Source organism: Patagioenas fasciata, chromosome 1 (assembly GCF_037038585.1).
Source record: "Patagioenas fasciata isolate bPatFas1 chromosome 1, bPatFas1.hap1, whole genome shotgun sequence".
Taxonomy (NCBI): domain Eukaryota; kingdom Metazoa; phylum Chordata; class Aves; order Columbiformes; family Columbidae; genus Patagioenas; species Patagioenas fasciata.
Genome location: NC_092520.1, coordinates 144298318 through 144321520, shown reverse-complemented (window position 1 = coordinate 144321520; position 23203 = coordinate 144298318). Strand labels below are relative to the sequence as shown.

General features: G+C 39.4%; 1 protein-coding gene across 3 annotated transcripts in view; it reads left to right on the top strand.

Annotated features, from left to right (window-relative positions):
* The window catches only part of LRP6 (LDL receptor related protein 6), a 127202-nt gene that overhangs the window by 42414 nt on the left and 61585 nt on the right, over positions 1-23203 (top strand). The window contains exons 1-4 of one of the 3 annotated variants that reach the window (XM_071816839.1): positions 7838-7918; positions 17774-17966; positions 20831-21027; positions 21768-21899. In XM_071816839.1, the coding sequence (XP_071672940.1) occupies positions 17881-17966; positions 20831-21027; positions 21768-21899 (415 nt within the window). In that variant the 5' untranslated portion in view covers positions 7838-7918; positions 17774-17880. The other 2 variants (XM_065843302.2, XM_071816841.1) reach the window with 2 other exon arrangements.

Sequence of the window (23203 nt, the reverse complement as noted above, 5' to 3'; positions counted from 1 at the left end):
TGATGGAAGACAGGGCATCTCTCTGATAGTTTTTCAGCTAATTTTAACCCCTTTTCTCCTCTTGTATCCTGGCAGTGACATCCTGCCTTCTTATGTTTTAGCACAGGTACCCACTTGATAATCTTGTGAACTGCTTCAGGGAGCTGATTGGGCCAAACTGAATCCAGTAGAACAGGAATAAAGTTAAGTGAGTAGATGTCAGCTAGAAACTTTAACTCTTTAAAACTGCATCTGCATTAGGGACTGGCAGGATAGTTATACCAGCAAATTCTGTTTAATGTGAGTGTAGCTGATGGATCTGTGTAGTACTCTGTGTGCAGTTCGTAACTCAAGATTTTGTACAGTGATATACAGTGAGATGACTAGATTTTTGCTTGTATGGAACAGCCCATAACGCCATTTGGCAGGTTTCGCCCTCTCTCCTTCATGCAGAGTGACGCCATTGGGATGTATGACTGTGCTCTATTGCTGTGGAGAAGTTGGTGTGTTCCTAGGGCTTCAATTTGAGATTTCAGTATAGAGAAAAATCTTTCTCCTCTTCCTGTATTCAGGAGGTATCGGGTGATAAGGAGAATTATCCCAGTTTTTTGTTGAAAGAGAAGTGAGTTTGATTATGATTGTGCTGAAAAGATCCTTGTGTGTCAAAGCTGGGAGTGAAAAATTCATGGTAGCAGCTGCCTTGTCTAGTTTCAGCCAAAGGCACTTTGGAATTACTGAATTCTAAATTCTCATTTACAAACTAAATATTTACAATGCAAATGTTTGTATTTTTAGTGCAAGTCCCTGTAAAGAAATGCTCTATTTTTTAATTGTATAAAAACCTTAAATTTTATCTGGGAAAGATGGTGAACAGTGATCCCACTGTTCTTTCACTGCTCTCCACCACTTGCAGTTTTAACGTAGCTAAATGTTCTTCTATATTGCTTTCAATGTTTTGTTCAGTTCACAGATGTGTAGATCTGCACCTTTTAACAGGATCCCCAAAAAATTTGAAGTGGGTGATTCTGTGTTCATGGGCTCCTCCAGGGCAGCATTGAACAACTACAGCTGGAGGTACTGCCAGGGCAGACACAGTTCTGGCTGTGCGTCTTTCCTGGCCTCTTGAGAGACTGTGGCGCAGTTTTTTGTGTTTGTGTGGGGTTTGGTTGGTTGGTTGGTTTGTTTTTCATGTTTGTGTGTTTGCTTTTTGAAAGTCTGTCAAGAGTGCCAGCTGGTTTGCTTTCCTCTGCTGTGTTCTTGTTATAGTTGAATAACCAAGGTAGGTTGGAAGGCAAGAATTTTCTTTCTGTTAATTTGTCCATCTCCTGTTACATTAACTCTTGGCTCACTTGTTGCTAAAAGGCTGGCTGAACTTCGGACAGTGTCTTGCATCTGAAGTGATTCTTGTACAAAGGGCTTACTGAGGCCCTTCAGGAGCACATCTGCCTGTTGCTTGCATCTTGCACTCAGCTACTATCTAGGGATGGCGTTAAACAGGTAGCAGAGAAGGGAAGTTGTTTCTTTTAGCATTTGTTTGGCTTAAACTGGGAAAACTGTTGTTTCAAATATTGTTTTTAAATGCTGCTAAGTTCTGACAAGTTTTATTTCCTGCTTGGTCTAGGAGAAACCCAAAAATGGCTTCTGCTCTGTAACTGTGGAAGCCATGTTGTTAGACTTTTTGTATCTGAAGATAGGAAAAGTTAATTTACAAGTTCAAGGAGCGGGAGACCTTTCCACTTCCTCACACAACTGAAATTCTGCTTTTGAGAACATTCAGGAAAATTAGCTGCTGCTTGTTCTTTAATGAACCTCTTTTTCCTTGGGATCTGTGACCAAAAGGACAACCGTATGCATGTGACTCTGTGGTACATCAGCATGTTGGACTGTGAAGTCAAATCTTACTTTCCACGGACTCTGAGAAATGTCTGGGTGAAAATGAAAAGCAATCTCTTATCTGTGTTGTTCTTGTCAGATTGCCCAGCATATTCTTTAAAGTAGAATACCTGAAAATAGATGGCATGATGGCTGAGAGATACTTTTGCACACCGAGTTGTTTGTTTATGAAATGGGAATATCATGTAAGTTTGTGCTTCCATGTTGATTTCTTATAATGACTTTCAGTGTTTTTGCCAAGGTATTCTTTTCAGGGCTTGTGAAAACCATCTCCAAAATCTCATTCTAGTTTTATATTGTGTTGTTGATACTGAGCTAGAAACAAAGCTTCAACTTCTGATCACTTCGCCACGTTTTCTTCTTCCAAACCCGGAGTGGTTGCATTTTTATCTTATTTATAAAAGAATTCCAAGAAATGGGAAGTTTTGGTGATAGTTTTTTCTCCTGCCAGATATGATCTGAAAAGGAGACTAAAACCAGCTCTAAAGTGGAAATCGTCATATTCCTGTCCTGGTTACAGGTGGGTCTTTGGCTAATTAGTGTATTGCCTGATGTCCTAGGATAAATGCAGTCATTTGCATAAAAGTACTACAACCAGGATAGCTTCTTCCTCCTCAAGGAAGCAGTATAGAGTATACTGGGAAAAATATTTGTAAGTCTTATGAAATACATTTTCCAGTAGACCTTTTTCTCGTGTATGGTAGACATACATATATGTGGAATTCTGCACATTGATTACTCCCTCTTGTCATTTGAGTCTTTTAGCATCCCTGACAGATCAGCTGTGGAGACTGCACTAATCCATCATTACTGACCTCTGTTTCTGCACAAGGTTACTGCTTTGTTAGCAGCAGTGGCAGGATGAGATGTCTCTGTTATGGGCCATTGTGTTGAAGTCATTGGACAGACTCATGTCTAGTTTAGATGGTCTGAGAACTAATAATCTGGGCTGAGAAAGAGTGTAGCCGAGGTGCAAGCACCTTTGGACCTCTGCCATAAGAAATTATCGTGGAGCAACTCTGAAAATTATATTCAACTAACGTCTGCACTTATTCAGAGAGACAAGTTATTGTAAGAATACAGTTCTCAACTAGCTAAGAACATCTGTTCTCATGTTTATCTTGATTGTATCCCAAAGGGGTATTTCTTCCTCTCTTTAATGAAGAATGATCTCCATATTTGATTTGCTATGTGCATTTTTTGCTTCTCTTGGAGGACTGAAAATATTTCCTGAATTTTGCAATCAGTTGAGAAACTTTGTGTTAAAACCTTCCTGATACTTATTATGTCCTTCTGGATTACTATTTCCATCCCTCTGAACCTGCCTCAAGAAGTTGCTGTTCAGGATACCTGAAGGGTCACTTGATTCAAGTGTCTTTTCTTAAACTACTGAAGGGCTGCGAACATTTATTCTTCTCAAGCAAAGAGCTACTTTTGATAGCCAAACACATATTTATTGTGTGTAATTTTCCTGAGCTACTCCAGCGCCTGTCATTTAACTTGGTATTTCATCGTTCTGTGAGTGCCAGTCCTGCTTTTGCTGGAGCTGAAGTGGGCTGCATTACACCAGGACCGCTGCAAAGCTGATGAGCTCCACAGGGGTTGCTGCACTTCTGAAACCTTCATGGGCTCTGAAGTTTGGCAGCTGTTTGGGTCCCTGTAGAGCTCAGAGGTTCTTAGGGGCTGAAACGAGCATAACTGCAAAGTTGGAGCATTCACTGGGCCTCACCAAATAATTGGCTGTCCCAATTAAGCAGCTGTTCTTCCCGCTGAATAACATTCAGGAAGGTAAACGATTGCCAACCCTGTAAGGTGTCCCAATTACCTGCCTTAAAATCAGCTTAAGTGTCGCATAGGGCATCTCTGTTCAATGAGTGAAACAGTTGCATGCATCTCGATGGGGGCTGGTGTTTTAATGATACTCCCAGCAGGAGCCTGGTTTCATATGGGATAGTAGGACTGAAAGGATCTGCATCGGCTTTAGGGAGCTGTGCGGATCAGAAAGGTGCAAAGCTGATGGGTGCTGGCGATGAATTGGTCTCCCTCTGTGTACACTGTTGGAAATCGCTGCTAAATTATAGCATTTAATCTTGGCATTTGTACTCTGCAAGCTTTTTTCTGTGTATGTGGGATATTCTGCCACCAGCGTGCCTAGACTCTATGAGCTTTTTCAAAAAAGATCTGTTATTTTTTGTATTTGTTCATCACACAGAATGGAATCAAGAATGCTGTTTCCTCTTTTTTCTTCTGTAGCAAAACCTTTCAATTTAGAGCAAATCAGAACTGTGAAGTTACAGCTGTATATTACATAGTGATTTCTGATGCCTTTTTATTGCCTGGGTTTACCTTGCGTACCTGAGAAACAAAAATTTAAAAATACCAAATCTAAAGATGCGTAGATAAAGGTTTGTAGGGAAATACAATCAAGGCTTGTCCTCTATTTGTTCCTAATTTTTTATAAATGGGATAACCTTATAAGATAAACCAACATTAAGATACGAAGCATTAGAAAGCATTCCTGTTTCTGGACCCAAGCGGGCTTGCTGGAGCCAGTTCCAGCTTGTCTCTATATTGCGCTTTGGATCTAACAGATTTGGGATTGTCGAACATGGAGCCCAGTGCCATGCTTGTACCACTGTACAGTGAACATGCTACAAACATATGTTTTATTTCATTAACATTCAGAAGGTAGTATAGATTTTTTTTTTTTTCCCTCTCCTCTCCTGGGCTAGAATTAAAATTTTTATTCGTGGGTTTAAATTTTGTAGCAAGGTGTAACTAGGTGAGGAGCAAACAGAACAGTAGTCTTCCAGTGGTTTATAAATGCCATAATTTAGCACAAGACATTTCTTTTCAGTTACTATTTTGCTCTATCTTGTGTGCTTTGGTGGTGGCTTTTTTTGTTTGTTTGTTTAATGGAAATAATTAGATGTATTTGAAGAGGATGGGGAGGAGGGAGAATGACCTTTACTATGTCTGTATGGCTGGCTTACCATCCTTCAAGAAGTCTGTGTATCGTAACATCTTCCTTTCAGTATGGTCTCCGGATGGATTACTTACCAACCATTGTATAATGAAACAAGAATCTGTAAGCCTTCCAGAAAGGAGGAACTGGCACACACATGTAACAGTTTGGTATTACCTGAGATCTCTATAGCAAAGTCTGTAATAAGACCATTGCAGTAATAGGAATTTACAGTCCTGTCCATCGATCCCCCCAGCTCTCCCATGGATGTTAGTCCTTGTCTCCCTTGCTTTTTAGCAGCTGCAGTTAACTTAAAGCATTGTTATGATGGGGGCATTTCTTACAGCTCTTTTACACAGTTCTTCCCATCCCTTCCTACTCCTGTATCCTGTACTTGCTCAGCTGTTGCAGACAAGGGTCTAAAATGCACTCTTTGAGTAAGAAAGAGACAGTTCTTGGCACCTGTGCTGGATGAGGCAGCTGTAGAAACCTCCACTCTACGTTCGTGAAGCTGTGTGCTGGAATGCATTCAGACTGGTGACTGATTTTTCTTTTCTTTTTAGCCCAGACCTGTTCCTTGAATCCAGTTTCCTCCATGGCCATATAAACTGTGTACTGGAAGCAAAGATGATGTGCAAGAAGTTGCTTAAAAGCAACTGTTACTGAAAGAAATGTTTGTCAAGCTATAACCTGCATTGCTTTTGCAGCGAGGAAAAGCCCAGCTTCCCAAGTCCAGAACAGCCTTTGATGCCATCAGCTGGAGCATGGCTGGTTCCAAAGATTTTTAATGGAGACATTAAAACCTGTAGGCTTTCAAGCAAGGTGGAGGAAAACAAACGGGTGATAGTGGAAAAAAATTACTGGAGAAACTGAGCAGAGGTCACTGTAGCTGACTGGAAATGCTACTGAATTTTAAAGCTGGCTCTGTGTTTACACATGCTCATCTGGCAAATGAAACAGGGTTTGTTTTATGAAGTCCGGGAAGGATTTTCTTTGTTACCAAACTTCCCTTACCTGTTTTTCCTTGAGTAATTGCAGCTTGCATGAGAGGTGAGAGGGAGACAGGGAAAAAGATGAAACTGTACAGCGACTAGTGAGCTGTTTAGGCCTGAAAAATCGGTCTAGCAGGATGGCCAGAACCTTGAAGCCTATTAACATTGATGAAGTATTTGGAAGTCTAGGACTTGACAGCTGGGGCAAAGAAGGATCTTTTTAAAGAAGTTTCAAGAAATTAATTTTTCTCTCATCTTTCTCACATGTGTCTGCTGGCGAAATGCTGCCTGACTTTTTTTAACTTGTTTTTTGTTTGGTTGGTTGGTTTTTTTTTTAGTATATAGTTCTTTTATTGCATAGGTTGACCAGGTGACTTGCTACTGTGCTACCTTAACTGACTGGGTCTTTTTTAATCTTCTTCCTGATGGAAAACTAGTTTTTCTGTAGAACTCATTCATGCCTACAGAAGTCTCTTATGTTCTCTTCAGATATTTGTGCTCTGTGTTTGACAGGCACATTGCTCCACAAAGAATGACTCACTTGGGATCGAATAGGGCAATGTTTGTGTTAATCGTCAGCTGCATTTCTGTCTGCAGATATAGCTGTGCATTAAAACAAACATGCTGTAGACATGAATTAAGGGGGAAATTGGCATGGAATTTCCTGACTTTTTAAAATTAAAAAAAATATGCTTTGCCAAGAATAACTTAATCTGCAAATGTTCCATAAATGTGTTACACATTTGTTTTTCTTAAAGGATGGGTGGCCAGGCCTCTTCACATGTGGGCACCATATATTGACATGTGATTGTGTGATGATCTGGGTTAGTTTAGAAGCTTCAGATCTTTCTCAGTCTGGGTTATTTTGACTGAGCCAGGTTAGGGAGCACCAGATACAAGCAGGTATCCTGGCAGACATCATGGGGTTATGAGAAGCAATTTAGGACAGTAGTCTTCTTGTCTGTCCCAGCTGCAACAACACAACAGAGCAAGCTTCATTGACACACTTTGTCTAATCTGTTTATATTATATATTACTTCTGTTTAGTTATGAATTCTGTTAACAACCCACAAAAGTAAATTCTTTTTCTACCACCTGCAGAAAAAGGGCAAATGTTCTTACCCCCTGCTAGTCTGCAGCCATAATAAAGTGGATTCACTTGCTTTGCCTTAGGCTTAAATGGAACTAGGTAACTTCCCTTCCCCCATTACTTTCTAAATAATATTTAAACGTGAGCCAATATATGCTAACATGTTTTAAAACTTGCTTCCACTGTCTTAAAAGATTTTTACAGAGTGTTTTGCCTGGTCAGTGGATGCAAGCCATGCTTGTAAACATGTTGGCTTAGCTGCCTGTCTCTGAATTTCTTGGGGGGGTGAGGGAGGCAGGGAGAGTGGGGAAGCCTGTGAATTGGTCTTCCATCAAATCCACTTCACTCTTTCACATGTGACTGCTATATCCACTATAAATGCACACTCCTAGATTTTCCTTTATCTCACCAATGCACTGACCGATGCCAAAGAGGCTGTTGTACTTTTATGATAGTCTGTAATAGCCAACTTTGCTGTTTAATGCTGAATTCTGAGGTTATTGTCAAGATTGGTTGGATATTCCCAACTTTCTCACTTGACCTAAGGCAAGAAAGAAACATTCAGAAGTATAGCATGACATAGTACCATGGGTTTCTCTTAAGTTGTTTTTCTTCAGCTTTTTGTAAAGTAACTTCAGTTTGTTGTATTTCACAGGACCACGCATACCTTACCCAGTAGATCAGACTTCCACAGACACTGCTGCTTTTGCCTTTACTGAAAACTTTATTCTGTGTTCCAATTATAGGTTTGTATGTGACTGCTTTCTCTTTTTATCTTTTCTCCTTTTTAAATAATAATAGGTTCATGTATTGGACAGACTGGGGAGAAGTGCCAAAGATAGAACGTGCTGGGATGGATGGTTCGAGCCGCTCCATTATAGTTAACACGGACATATATTGGCCAAATGGACTGACGCTGGATTATGAGGAAGCGAAACTTTACTGGGCAGATGCTAAACTGAATTTCATCCACAAATCAAATCTGGATGGAAGTCATAGGTAAGCAGTTTTTGTTTGATGTATGTAATGCGGTGCTTGTTTTAGATGATGTTGCTTAAGCAACATCATAAGATGTGTTGCAGGGAACTGTCATGTTAGCACTTGCAAAATTTTAAGCAAACTAGTGCTATCAGAAGCTTTTATCCTTCCCCATCCTCCCCTTTCCAACACTGAAGCTGAATGTGTGACTCTCTTTGGGGGTATCCTGTAACTCTCACTAAGGTTTTTCTCAGAACCAGTCTCATAAGTAAATCCTTGAATGCCATTCTTAATTGTCTATGACTGTGTAGCAAAATTGTCCCTGTTCAGTAGATCTTCTGTGCTATGTTGCTGTGGTATTCAGAAATGGAGAAAATAATCTGAAAAAAAAGGATCATCATGTACTAGTATTTCAGTTTCATTAATCCTAAGGATTGAGAAATTAGTGGAAAACGGTCTTTACAGAGAACTATGCTAAAATAACTCTTTTCCTCAAACAGTTTTATAGCGATTATGTGATTCTTTTTGATCCAGTCACAGCTACTTCTTAATTAAGGGTATAACTGGTACTTTTTATATATGCTTTTATCCCTAATTTGACCCTCATCGTTAAATGTTATAGCTTTGGCAAGTACTGTTTGCACACACAACTGAATCACAGCTCATGCCCAAGGTATCATATAGAGCTATGATTTTTTGAGGTTATCCTTTGCAAATTTTTGTGAAGCTTCAGCTGCTTTATTGAGGCATGAAATAGCCTTTCTTATGCTCTTCGTTCTGACCTCCTCTTCTTTCACCACAAATGTTAATCTGGCATAAAGAAATCAATCGTATTGACAAGAGAGGTGTTCGTGTGGACTCTTGAGTAGGAAGAGAGGCAGCACACATGAAATATATCCACTGTCTTCCTGTGGTATTTGTTTGGAAATCCACAGTTTCTTGTAATGCTGGTTTGGGAGGTTATGTCATTTTCTTAAATTCTGCCTGTTAAGAGACCAAAAGTTCATGCAGTATTTTTGTAATGGTGTTTGTTTATAGGAGGTAACAGGAGTTGGATGAGTTTTACATTTGTGTGTTTGGCTCTAAATATTATAACTAGCTTTGTTAATTCAGAACATGGAGATAGGGATATATATATTTTGAAATAGTCCTTCATTTGCTGTTTATTTAAAAAAAAAAAAAGAAAACTTAGTACCAATAAAGAGACAAGTATTTTGTGATGATACTTCCTTTGAAAAAGGAAGACTGGTGTAAGTTTTCACGCAATGGAAAGGGATTGGAATTGTCATGTACAATAACTCAGGTATTTTTTTTTTAATTGATACTGGTTAACTGGAATACCCTAACATCTCTTTCTCTGTTAAAAATGATTTATAGTGTAATATATCTCCCATGATAAGAATAGAGAGATCATGAAACCAGATGTGTAACAGAACTTTAAAAAAGAGTCATCCCACCTGAAAGCAATCACAAGCAAAACTGAAACAACCCAACTTTCCACACAGCAATGCTAGTGAGGAGAAAGTACCACTGCAAAATGACTACCGATATGATCACACCTAAAACATACTTCAGTGGCTTTGTCCAACAGGATAATTTGGTGGCTTGTTTTATTCTGGAGTCACTCCTTTTTGTGCCCTTCTATCCATAGGAGAGGAAGAGGGCAGTTTTAGTGTAACAACATGCTGCTGCAGTCTGGCTGATGCCCTTCTAGGAAGAGAGCGCCTGCCTGGCACTGCATTAGCTGCACAGCACCCCCTGGAAAATCATACAGGATGTGGAGATTATTTTAGAAAGGTTAATTGCTTGAAAAGTGTCCACTGATCAAAAATTGACACCATCACCCTCCAAATACGTGTGTTTTTTCCATGGAGCACAAACCTTCCTGTGTTGAGTGTCTCCAGCCATTCTGGCCTCAGAGCTACTGCAGTGTTTCCTGCTGGCACTGCTGTGCTCTCAGCCTTCTTTTGCTGCAGACTTCTCTACAGTTTTTCCCTTACTTGTGGTGTGTTGTGCAGCAGTGTAAATATACATGGTTTTGGTGTTTTGTTCATTCCCTGACCTACCTTTGGCTAACCTGGAAGCAATTCATTCCAGAGATGAGGCTGTGAAGATGCAGATCTTTCTTGGTGCAAGGGGCTGACCAACCTTCTCTGTCTGAAGAGAGCTGCATCCAACAGCTGTGTCTCCTGACACAGAAGTGAAGTCACCTGGGTCCCAGCAGCTACCTTATTCCAGAGTAAAGTCTCTGGAATTGGTGAAACCTGTAACAAACACCTGCATAGACAAGTAATTTAGATTTTTATATCTATTCATACTTTCTTACGTATTCATTAAAACCGAAACAATTAGTATAATACTTTAAAGTTTTTTTTTTGTTTTATTTATTTTTAACTGATATTGAAATTTATCAGAAATATTTCATGGCAGAATGCTAATATGTTACCATTTGAGGGAGGGAATGGGTAATTGTTTTTCCAGAGGAAAGCACATGTGACTTCCCTTAAGCGCTCAGCAGTGCGCACACCACTTCTAACAGCACCTGTTTTTCCCTAGGCATGTGAGAAAGTTCTGAAGATTCAGAACATAGTCAACATCTGTATTCAAGCATTTTTGGTTTGTTTTTTATTCTTTCCAATTACATCATCAGAAGGGGGAAAAGGAGAGAATTGCAGAAGTTGTTCTACAATGGGATTTTTGTTGTTTTTTTGTTTTTTTCTCTGCTGTAACCTCTTAGCCTGGGCCTGTCTAAAGTGATGATTTTTTTTTTAATACTGTATTTCAGTTATTCAGCAATTCACCTTTTTCAAGATGATATTTTACAGCCGTAATTCTGTATTTTGGCTCTTAATTATTTAATTAATCTTTTTCAATAACAGATTTTCTAATAGTAAAAAAAGAAGACCATTTCTAATTCTGCAGACAAAACAAAGCCCCTTGAGATCTTCCTTTCAAGTGAAAAAAAACCCACCAAACCCACAAAGCCTTCAGTCTTTTCTCTTAGTCATCCCCCCCAAAACAAAACAAACAGGTTGTTCTCTGAACAGCAACACTAATAACATCTAGGGTTAGAAAGATTTCTGCTTATCCCTCCACCTTAGCCAGTCCCTCTGGCTTCTCTCTGTACGTTCTTAAGTCTTGTGCAGACACACCACCCCCCCCACCCCCCCCCTTTTTTTTTCCCCTCCCCTCTTCTTGCCACCCCACAAATGCACCTGTGGCTTCTCATATCCCCTCACTCAGCATTAGTTGTCCCTTGCTCCTGTGTCCCCTGTGCACTCTTGCTGGGTCTGGCAGCTCCACAAAGTTTTCTTGGGCAGCTTATTTCAGCTGCTCTTCTTTGGTGGGACACATGCAGGGGATTCAGGGTCACTTGTGTCTTCACAGCCGTTCATTTGTGAAGCAAAAGTTGTGAAAAGTAAAAATATTTCTGTGGTCCCTGGTTTCCTGAATGGTTGGCCAGGAGATACAAGATGTGTTGGGTATGGAGTTGGAGGAGATGAATACTGAGCAGACACACCCAGGATGATCAAATAGCCTTGCTTCCCTGTGAAATAGACGACATTGTGTGATTAGGCCAACTTTTCTCCACCACAACCTTTTAAAACCCCCTTTTAAGAGGGCTACCCTTTAGTGTCATTTCTTAAGAGTTAAGAATGAGGGAGGACAAGAACATTATCACTGAGCACAAAATTTAACTTAAAAGAGACTTTTTGGCTTATTTAGAAACTACTAGTTTTAGTGATTTGTTCTTGATATTTAGATCATTCTAACTGCTGTTTTATTTTTAGAAACTAAGTTTAAGGTTTTTGTTGCTATCTACATTTCTCTTGATAAAAACAGGGTGTGTTTGTTTTGTTTTTTATCATTGCAAAGTGTTACTGGTTTTTCTGATGCTTTACCTACTGTCAGTATGTCTGGGAAAATATGCTTCTGGGAGCTGGAGCTATTGAAGAAATGAAAAGGGCAATTGAGTAACGTAAAGACATATAGCTTCATAAAAATGCAGTGTTCTAGATCTGAATATTTTTTTGGGAACTTTTAGCAAAGGAAGCAGATGAGTAAAGTTTTGATCTATCAAGTTTCTTAGTGTTGCATGATGTGAGATGGGTAAGAGTCTGTAGCAGATAAATGATTGTAAAAGCTTTGTGTAAAGCAGGATTACATGACTTTTAATTGTTTTGGGGGGAAGTGAGAAATATTTAGAAGGAACTAACATCTTTATATTAAAAAAAAATCAAACAGTTCAAAGAAAACTGCTTTTCTGGTTTGGATGGTGAGAGAAAAATATGATGTAAATAGGAAAAGATTTCAATTAGTGTCACTAACAGTATTAAAATACTGAGGTTCAGACCTCAATGATCTAAAATTTTGAAGGAATGAAAGGGAAACGTTATCGGCATATTTCTAAATCTATAAGAAATCCATAACTTTTTTTGTCTTTTTATTCCTGTAGTCTATCACGTCTCTACACCTGGCACTACAGAAGAATTAAAATTTAAAGATTTATATGTCACAGAAGGATATTGATATGCATGGATGCTTCACTCTTTGCTTGCAGGGGTCTGGGTAGTGGAAAAGTACAGTAGGCAGGTGGGAGGAATATGCAGGGGGAGAAACAAAGAAAGCCTTGTTTTTTGTTTTTATTTTTAATTTTTTTTTGGTCACCTCTTCAGGCAGAACTGAGATAATCTCCCTTATCAGCCCATGAGCCTATGCATCAAAACTAGTAAGCAGCATGACAGTGCTGGCAGTAGCACTCAGTAAATATGTGCTAGAGTCGTGAATTTGTGAGGAAACCTCTATAGCAGATTTCATGGGGATGATGTATCATTCGTTACCTGCTAGCCCTGGGACTTATTAGCCTGAGCTGCTTCAGCGATGGGCGCGTTAGAGTAAAGAGGAAGAGCACAGAAGTTGATGACTAATGCCCTTGGTTTGCCAGCGAGAGAAAGGAACAAGCAGTTTTTCATGTCAGAATGTAATAATTAAAAAATGAAATTGGTGCATAGAAGAGATGGTTTTGTTTTTTGCAGCTCTCGCCCCGCTCTTATCAGAGCGAACAGTTGCTTTTTGTGGGACTAATTAAACAAAACTGAATTGCAGACAGCTCTCCTGTGAGTAGAGTACCCGAGATAGGTTGGCCTGCTAAGGCAGCTCTTGAATTAATTTTCTCTGCTTTTACCCTGCAGCAGCCGTTCTAATTAATAAGTTAACACGTTACTGGCTGAAGGGAAATGCACTTACAAGGTCCCCCAGGAAGTGTTTGTGCTAATGAGATGGGTTTTGAGGCCACTGTAGGAAAACATACTTTCAGCAACTGTCAGAAAGCTGTGAAGCTCTTGCGAGGAGGTGAATGTCTTAAGTTTGCACTCCAGCATTGCTTTTTTATTTTTTTCCTAGTGCCTGTTTTCAAGCATCAGCTCGTGTCTGTCTGCCAGATGATTGGTTGCAGATTTGATGAAACGCTAAAAATACTGTGTCCCTGCATTTAGAAGCGTTGCTTTTTCATTATTTGCATATAATGTGTACAATATGTGACATTAAGTGCAAGGTATAACATATTGTGTTCTGCATGTATCTTTGTGTATATTTCTGAGAGATAAAAATGCTTAATACCCTCAAGCAATGAAGAAGAACAAGTCTATGGTGAAAAGCCTGTTTCAGTACCTCACCAGAACATTACAGGCCAGTGCAGAAGACGAATAGTGCCCTAATTAAAACTGCTAGAGAATCCTGCATGAGCAGAATTAATTAGATTATTTGGACACAGAGCCAGGGTGGATTTCTTGTTTCTTCCCCAAGGTACTTCTGAAACAAAATGCTGGAAGGGTGGAGCTCCAAAACATCTGTGGTTGACTGTGCAGGATACACATATGCTGTGTATATAGCTAGAGTCACTAGGTCACAGGGCTGTGTATTTCTAGACTTTAAACAAAAATATGTAGTAGGGTGTGATTAGCCCAGCTGGATCAGAGGAGCAGCTCATCGATACTGCTCCTAAGATCTGAGATGACAAATGCAGGATTAGTTCGGTATCACAGCTCTGCTGAGAGCAGAAGAAGAGCAGCTTCCGTTAGGAAACATATAGACCACTCTGCAGTCAGTGGATCTACTGATGTACCCCCCTTCAGAACCTCCTCATCTCCTGCTGCCTTCCCAGTCTCCTCCCCTCCTGCCAGAGACCTTTCTTCTGCACTGCCTGTCATGAAGGTGTTTGCCTGAAAGTGACATACAGAATGACTTCATTTCTCAGCCACGGGTTTTACTTCTGACTGACTTTTTTGGACCTTCAGTGAAGATGGCATTTGAAAATTCATTTCTAGACCCAATATTTGTTACACATGCTTTCTGGAAACACGTGGCCATCATGTCTTAAAGCAGTGGCAAAAAACCGAAATATTTTGGTTTTAAAAGTCAGTATTATATCCCACAAGTCATGTTTCCAGTTTATTTTCTCAGGTAATTAGAACCATGTTTGTATTTTGATAGGAGTATTTGAACAAACATTAATGGTAAAAATCCAGTGTAGGTTTGCAGGTTTGCTTTGCATGTGTTTCTGTTGGGTTGGCAGGAGAAGGAGTCTCGTAAACTGCTGAGGGTACCTGGAGCTACCTGCCTTCCCTGCGGCATCCTTGGTGTGGTGTTACACAGTTGTCTGTTGGTCTTTCATCCTGCTTCATCTGATGGTGTGTGGGATGCGTGCTGTGCATGCTTTGACCACTTGCTAACATTTATAATTGTCACAAATTAAAGCTGTGTAATTCTTGCGATTTCTTGAATGCTCAGGCATTAAGTATTCTGTAGATGGAGAGAAGCACTTTGTGTAAAGGATTATAATTTGCTTCATACGTGTCTGTTATATGCTTTCTTTAACATGATGAGCACTAAAAGCAATGTTCAGAGGATAAGTCTTTATATTTTTTATCCTTCACAAAGGAAGATTGCAGCAAAGCAACTTTCTGTTTTGTTTTTCTTATATAAGGGTTAAAAAAAAGAAAGCTTGATAAGAGTATAGCCCCCAGGTACTTTTAACTGAAAATGGATCTGGTATAGCATAAGAAGGAAAATAACTAAAAAATCAGTAAATGCAGATATGAGCATCCTGTAAAGACTTTTCCACCACTGTGTAGACTAATCAGAAAGCTTTTACTTCCAGATGGCATGTATTTCCAGCTCTTAATATTGTATTGTCACTGGATGCCAACATGGTAAATTTTGGCAGTATATATGAAGTTACATATTAAGGCATAATATTAATGTGTCACTATAGTGCCTTGCTGTGCTTGTAATAGCTAGAATTCAGGAGTATAAAAACAACGAATAGGTTCCTGCTCCTTATGTTTGCCGATAACTATAATGTCAGTATTTCTTGGGTCACGTCAGAATAGTGTTTTTCTCATAGTAGGAATAAAAAGACCAAGAGAGATCCCAAGAAAGGTGCAAGTCTGGTCACATGGAAGTATTCCCTGGGAAAGCACTGTTAGGTATAATTTTTCCTTATTAGAAATTCCATGTCCAGCATATATCCAGATGCTAGCAAGGATGTGCATCCCTCCTGAATGAAGCTGATATAAGAAAATGCAGCAGAAAAGGGTAGCGTTGTACACTTTTTCAGAACAAACAGTACACCTGTTCATTTTAGTGTTATCTTCAGTGTGGGCTTCAAATGAAGACTTAAGTGTCCACCCCATTTTATGCTCCTGTTCCAGTTTTTTGCTGCTTAAAACTCTAATTTTCTTGGCTGCTGGTTATAGGAATTGCATAGTGGATGTCATTAATGAATTTCTTCTTTTTGCAGGTAGAATCGGTCTGTTCCAAATTATTTAGCAACCAAGATGAAAGTATACCTATGCTAAAAATATTTGATCCCTCTTTATTTCACCAGATCAATGATCTATCATATTCTAAAAAGCAGGTACTCGTGTTTATTCTTCAAGTTATAGAAACAGAGACCCTTGGTAATAAATGCAGTTGTACGTATGTATGTATACTTATGTAAGTTCATTTACATTTTCCGTGTACTTGTGTCACTGTACCTTGCTGCTGGAGAACTGAATTAGCTCTGTGAAATCAAGGCATCTCAAATCAGTAGAAATGATCAAGCAAACGTCAGGCATTTCTGTGCTTTCTGAAGAACCCGTTTGGGATGGTGGTCAGTCCTCCCTGGCTCAGGCTGAGGATGTACAGCCCACTGCAGAACTTGTCCCACTGGTGGAAGAGGTTGCTGTCATGAACCTGCCCTCAGGTACTCAGCACAATCCCTTGTCCAAGCCCTGCTGTATCCTTGGGCTGGATACCTGAGTTGCCCATGTCAACAGTGTCTCACTGGCTGGTTGATTTAATCCTTCATTTTCATCATATGTCTTTACTTGCCCATCTTATTTTGGGTGAGTGGAGTTTGGAAGCATAAGAGAGAGCTTTAATACAGTTTTATCTTTTATATTCACTCTTTAGCATTAAGAATATGATATTAAAACCAATTACCTTCATTTCTTCCCAGTCTTCACAGTTGCATTTGAAGTGGGATTGCAAAGGCTGATACAACAGTAGATTATTTTTTTTCACTGTCTGATAGCATAGGAGATGATATTAGGTATGGGATCCTCCAGAGGGACACTGTAGAAATGGATTGAAACATAAACGTGAAAACTCTTGCACCCTGCCCTGGAGATTGAGCGCAAGCAGTCTCAGAAGTCACCTCAAAGGAGTTTTGCTACTGTGAAGCTGGAATGTTAATGCCTTAAAGACATACAGGCCAGGATGACCAAAGTTCTGCAGGTTTTTTGCAGGTGCTCTGATCAGGTTTTGAAATTGGAGAGCTGTAATGCAGCCAGAACAGAAGGGTTATGGTTAATGGATAGTATTTACTACTATATTTTTATGCAGAAATGCTATTAAGCTTGGATAGAAAACATTATCTGTAAAAGTTTTAGGAAAAAAAATAATAATTCTCATAATACATCAAATTTATATTATCTTGATTTTTGGTGGCTGTGGATGTGACATTCTTAAATTTCATAGCTGTAATCTAGCTTTGTGTTTGAATGCATGTATTAGTTGAGAAAGAAGTAAAGGCAGGCTGAGGAAATCCTGGTTGTGATAAAGGATATGAATTTAAAGTTGATCTTTTTTGGTCATTTTACTGTTAATTCTTATTTCAACTGAGTTTGGTCTTTGTCTGAAATGCATATTATCCTGAAGCAAGAGCTTTTTTGTCATTGTTAGTATAAAACTAGATAGATTGTCTGTGAATTTTCCTGTATATTCCATTTCAGAGTTCCGTAGCCCCTTTTGTAATGCCTACTTTACCTTGTTTATTTGTTTCCTTTTTCTCTATCTTCAATATTTCACAGGCCTTTTTAACAGACTAAGAATAGAACAAAGGGTGAATGTATTTAAACTGAATCTGTGTTTTTGTCAGGCAGTGGAAAACCCTTTACTATTATATAATAAGTTTTTGTTATAATTGCATATCTGATTATGATGATGACATTATAAATAGTTGTATTTAGGAAACTGCAATACGCAGCACACATGGAATTTAATTTCTGTAGAAACTGCTTGTTTCTCTCTTTTCTCTTACCACCGTCCCTGCTGTCCCCTTCTGCATTTCCTTCCCAGCTAACTAAAAAAAAAAGAGATGGTGATGTTTTCAGTGTCAATCACCATGAAGATTTTTAAAGCAAATTTGTGTGATTATATGCCTGGCATAGGGAAGATTATTAAAGTTAGAGTGTGCTTAGTGCTGTCCAATATTTAGCCAATTTGCACGTCACTGAAGCCCTAGAGATGTCTCCTGAATGAATAACATTCCTCCTTATCCCCATCTCTCACGTTCTCATTGTCTCTGGTGTCTCTTTTTAACGAGACTAGTAATATGCGTGCAGCAGTTTGAAGGAACTGAAGACCTTGGTGAAGGATAACAAGATACAGTGCTTTTTGCTGTCGTGTCGCTGGTTCCAATCAAGCCTGAGCTGATAATGTGGAGGCTGAAGATAGTTGGCACCGATGAGCTGTCAGATCACATCAGTCTGATGACACCTGCAGCGCTGTACCTCGTACCTGGGTTGGTGGCTTTATTAGTGGAGCTGGAGACATGGAGGGCTGGCTTGGGAAACACCCAAGCACCTGTCAGCTATGTGCAGCACTTGGGTACTACAGGTGACGTTCTGATCCCCTTCATTCACTCGCATGTATCTAATAAATAATCGATCAAGGCAGGAGTTGGGACCCCTCATCTCACCTACTGAAACCAGAGCTCTGAGGTTCCTAAAGTAGATCACGCTAAAGCATCGCTGCTTCATGGCAGCCGTCAGAAGGATGTTTCTTACTCCCTCTCCCCTTCCTTTTCCTGTTTTTTAGCACCTGGGCTCTCCAGCCCTTCCCCCCAGCTCCTCATCAGGCTGTGGAGGCTCATTCAGCACAGCTCAGCCACTGCTTCTGTGCTGACAAACGTCGTGTTGCTGCCGTTCAGCACAGCTGACAGCACGGCCTGGGGAGTATGTTCGTAGGGGAAAAAAAAGCCCTGCTGGTTTTGCTGGTTGGAAGTGAGCTATCACCTTGTAGTGACTTGCTGGAAACAAGGGATATGGAGTACGTGTCACTGATAATACTCATCTTAATGACATCCAAGAAATATGTGCTGTTATATTTGGGTCCAAAGCCATTTTCTGCTGAGAAAAATTATACAAGTTTAAGAATAACTGCTTCAAGGCTGTGACAGACAGTGCAGTCAAATGGAAGTGCTCCTGAATCTCTCCAGATGAGGGCTGGTTTAAATAAGGGTCACAGTTCACCTTATGCATTTTCATCTGAATAGATGGTTGTCTGAAAGTTGGGCACATCTAACAGTGTCTTTTGTACTCGGAGATTTATTCCCACCAGGAACTGTGGATACTAGTGGTACTTTAAAATCCTCTGGTTTTTTGGGGGGGTTTGTTTTGGTTGGTTGGTTGGTTTGCTTGTTTTGGTCTTCAAGTGAATTGCAAGGCAGTCAGAATGCTTCAGAAAAATGTGGCTTCTCTTGTGCATGGCAGTGCTGTCTTTGGTGCAGGTTGGGTTGTAGTGAGAGCTTTGAAATTTTATTGCTCTGTCCCATATAACAAATGTCGTAAATTTGTCATAAAGACTTAGTCTCCAAACCTGCTATAAAATAGTTATTCAAATCTGAAGGCATTTAGGGCTTGGGGATGGAGTTGGTAAAAATGTTTGCAGAATTATAATGCCTTTATTCTTGGTACAGGAGCATGTTGTCTCATTTTGGCGTCACTGTTTGGCTGGTAGGTTTCAGCTGTAAATTATATTACGATAGTCTTTTGTAAGATGCTTAGTTGGTGCATTTAATTAGAAGCAAATATATACCTGACTCCAGACAAAGATAAGAAAGAAAAGATAGTGTGTCCTACTTTTGGGTGCAAAATATCAAGAAATAGAAAATTTTGTTTATTGTAGAATTGGAATACTGGAGTGACAAGTAAGGGAATGTATCTGTTTTTCTTGAGAGCAGAAGAAAATAGAAGCTTTAAAGATGATGCATCTTTTTCCAGAAGCCAAGGTGAAAGAGCGGTAATGACTGCAGTCTCTTTGTACTCAAAATCATTGGCAGAAGACACCTTCAAGTTTCTTGCTTTAATATACTCTTCTGTTACATTTTAACAGAAAATATTTGGAAAATAAGAGTATTTTTTTTCTTCTACTAAACCACTTCGGTTACTGACTTCTTTGCAAAACTAATGCATATGGTGTGGGGGTGTTTTCTCAGTAGATATACAGATAATGACTCTCTTCCCTGCAAGAAGAAAATTGGGCGGTTGGTGCTCATAGCGTACCCAGTACCTGAAGGAGTACGAGAGCTGTGTCAGCCCCTTGCACTTTCAGTCTGGGAGAGAGTTGGTGATCCCCGCTGTTCAGTGGGAGCTTGTGTACGTGGGAACACATGTGCACCCACACAGAAGAAGAAAGTAGGTGGGAAGAAATTCTTGTCTAAATGGTACTTGTGTGGCCCCGCTTTGAGCAGGGTGTTGGTCCAAATGACCTCCAGGGTCCTGCCTATCCAAAGTTTTTCTGTGATTCTGAATAAAATATCTGTAAGAATTGAGCTGCTTAATTCCACTTCTGAGGAACCTGGGTTCAGATAATTAGTTTCTACATCACAAGAACCTGGAAAAACTGTCTTCAGTAATGTTTGTGCTGCATTTTTGTGATGGCTAATGAACATGTGTTTGTATATATACATAAAATATGTGGGTACTCTTTAATTTTGTTTATGAACCTGGAGACAGGCAGTGAGCTAGTTTGCTGAGAAGTGATACCATTACCATGGCAGAAGATCAGCAGAACTCTGTTTAATGGTACTGCTTATAATAAAAACAATAGCTTAATAATTATCATAATAATGAATAATGAAAAGTAACTTTAGGATTTCTTTAGAGTGAAACTATTTGCTAGTAGAGTATTTTTCTGATGGTTCAAAAGAGCAAAACTGGAAGAGATCGATGGACTGCTAGTTGACCAAACACTGTCGCAGTTTGACGTCTGCTGAGGCTGAAAATGATGGAGATCATAAACTGGCGGGTAGCAGTCAGCATGAAATCAGCTGCAGTTCTCCCCACTTGTGTGGTGCACAGAGTCCTGCAGGTGCTGTGTGTTAAAAGGCTGCTAAGAAATAGCCATGGATCTAAGTAAGGATTTCGGTTGGCATCTCTCGGCCATCTCAGCATCAATACGCAGCCTGGAAATAGGACTCTTGCGTTGTTCCCCCTCATCGTTTTCCAAACTGGGTGCGCTATATTTGTTCCCTATAAATAAACAGAACGTTTTGATCAACTGCACTTGCACTGTAAATCTTCTTTTCACAATAGCTATGTTCAAGCAAAACTGTAGCATGAATTGTGTTTGAGCATTCATTTTCTTCCTTCTGTACTCTGTTAGGCAAGCAGTGGTTAAAGGCTCCCTTCCACATCCTTTTGCTTTGACGCTATTTGGGGACACGTTGTACTGGACTGACTGGAACACACATTCGATCTTGGCCTGCAGCAAGTACTCCGGGGAGGACCTGCGTGAAATACATTCCAACATCTTCTCTCCCATGGATATCCATGCTTTCAGCCAAAAGAGGCAGCCAAATGGTAAGCTGTCTTGCTTTCTTTTTTTAACTGCAAGTTGGAACTGATTTGCAAAAATCTTAATTAGTCTTTCTGTATGGCAGTGGGTGGCTTCACTTGCGTCATGATGCAGTTTTTCCAATGCAGAGATTGGGAAAAGACCCAAAGAGAAACCAAATATTCTCTACATTGGTTTTTTTTAAATGCAAAAACATCTCTTGCTTTTTTTCAGCCTCCCACATTTATGCTGTTGTTGTATTACTTTTTCTGTTTCATGTGCCATAACTTTAAGCAACATGGTATTTTTACTTTTCCAAGTAATAGTTCCTGAATGGAAAGTAGCATTAATTTGGCAGATGATATTAAGCAAGACTAGCTCCATGTAATAACCACTGTCTTAACCATCGTGTTAATTTACTGTGTTTGCATTTTGGTTTTATATATGCAACATACTATACATTAAGCACCAGTATGCTGAGTTGTTTGTGAAAATGAGAAGAGCAGAGCTGAAACAAGGCTCTTGTTTAGAGCTAAGTGCTACTTCCCCAAGAAGGAAACATTCAACATCCATGCATCTTGGTACCATAAATACCCCACTACTCAACACTTGGAATTCATTTTTTCTTGTTCTGTGTTTATAATTTCCTTCTTTAATCTGTGTTGCTGCCACTGATTCTACCACTCAAACACCGTATGTGTCTTAACACATGAGATGAGGTCATTCGTTATCAGAAGCATTAATCTGTGTGATTTATGTTTAACAGCTACAAACCCATGTGGAATTAATAATGGTGGCTGCTCCCACTTGTGTTTGATGTCTCCTACCAAGCCCTCTTATCAGTGTGCATGTCCCACTGGTGTGAAACTTCTTGAGAATGGAAAGACCTGCAAAGATGGTAGGCTTTGTTTTTAAAAATTCTTTTAGATTAAGCACAAAGTATTTTTTGAAGGGAAAAGGGTTCTACCAGCTTCACTGTATAACACATATTAGGGATGGTGAATTGTGAAATCATGCATGCTTTTGCAGTACAGATAAAAGTGATTAGAAAATGCCCTCTGCTTTCAAAAAAGGAAGAGGCTCATGGCTGAAGAGCAGGTTACCTCCAATTACAAGGTTTAGGTTGCAATTCTCTCTATGTCACTAATTCCCTGAAAGTTTTGGGGAGCTCTGTTGTTCCCTTTTCTTAGAGAAAATGATACCTGCGTCTTCTGTTGGCTCTAAAATGTTTCTAGCATTATTTTTAATGAATTAGGATTTGGCTGATAGGATTGTACAATGAAAGCTTTTTTCTTTTTTTGAGATCTGGTGTTACTGTATTATACACACATATGCCTGGAATCTTTTTCAGTTCACATCTATAAGGTTAGGCACCTACATCTGTATACAGGAACTGAAAAGAATGGTGTGGAGTCCAGAGGTGTTGAAACTGTTTCAGCTGTAAAACCCAAGATGTGATTGAGACTTAGGGCTGCTATTGCTCACCCCAAACTACTTTTAGTTTCTCATTGTAGGCTAATGTATATGATTTTAAGTTGTTATATTTTGTAAGTATAGGTCTTGTGATGTGCTGTGGTTGCAGTAGTACATTAACAGGATCAAAATAAACACTAGGAGATAATTAGCTCGCTTATAAATAACCATTTTTATGCAGATCATCTCTCTATGACAAAGGTAAATGGAGGAAGAAACAGAGCAGAATTTTCTGTAAATAGGCTAAATAAAATCTATACAGAAATTTTTTCTTAAATGGCCATTTTATATTTTAAAAATTCTTCTAGGCTTGTCAGCTACTGTTCAGTGTTAAATTTCATCCTATTTTGTGCACTCTGCTGATTATTTTTGTGTGGCTGTTTGTGTCTGTGTGAACCTTGTTAAAATAAATCGCTGCTTTTATGTGAAAAACTCAAAAGCAGCATCCAAATTAGCCTTGCAGAGTTGTTTGTAAGAATTTACCAATACAGGCACAGGATGTTTTTCTTCCATTTCTGCCAGTACAAGGAACAAGCTTTAATAACACTGCTCCAGGTTGGTCATATTTAGTCAGAATGCAACACAGAATCACGTGGCTTTTTAAAAATACTTGATACACACTCTTTTGTGGCAGCAGGCAGCTAAAGCAGTTGTTACCCAATACGGGCATTTTTCCAAAAGCAGAGCTGTACAGAAGGTCCATGTTGGGGAGAGGGAGTGGTGAAGGCT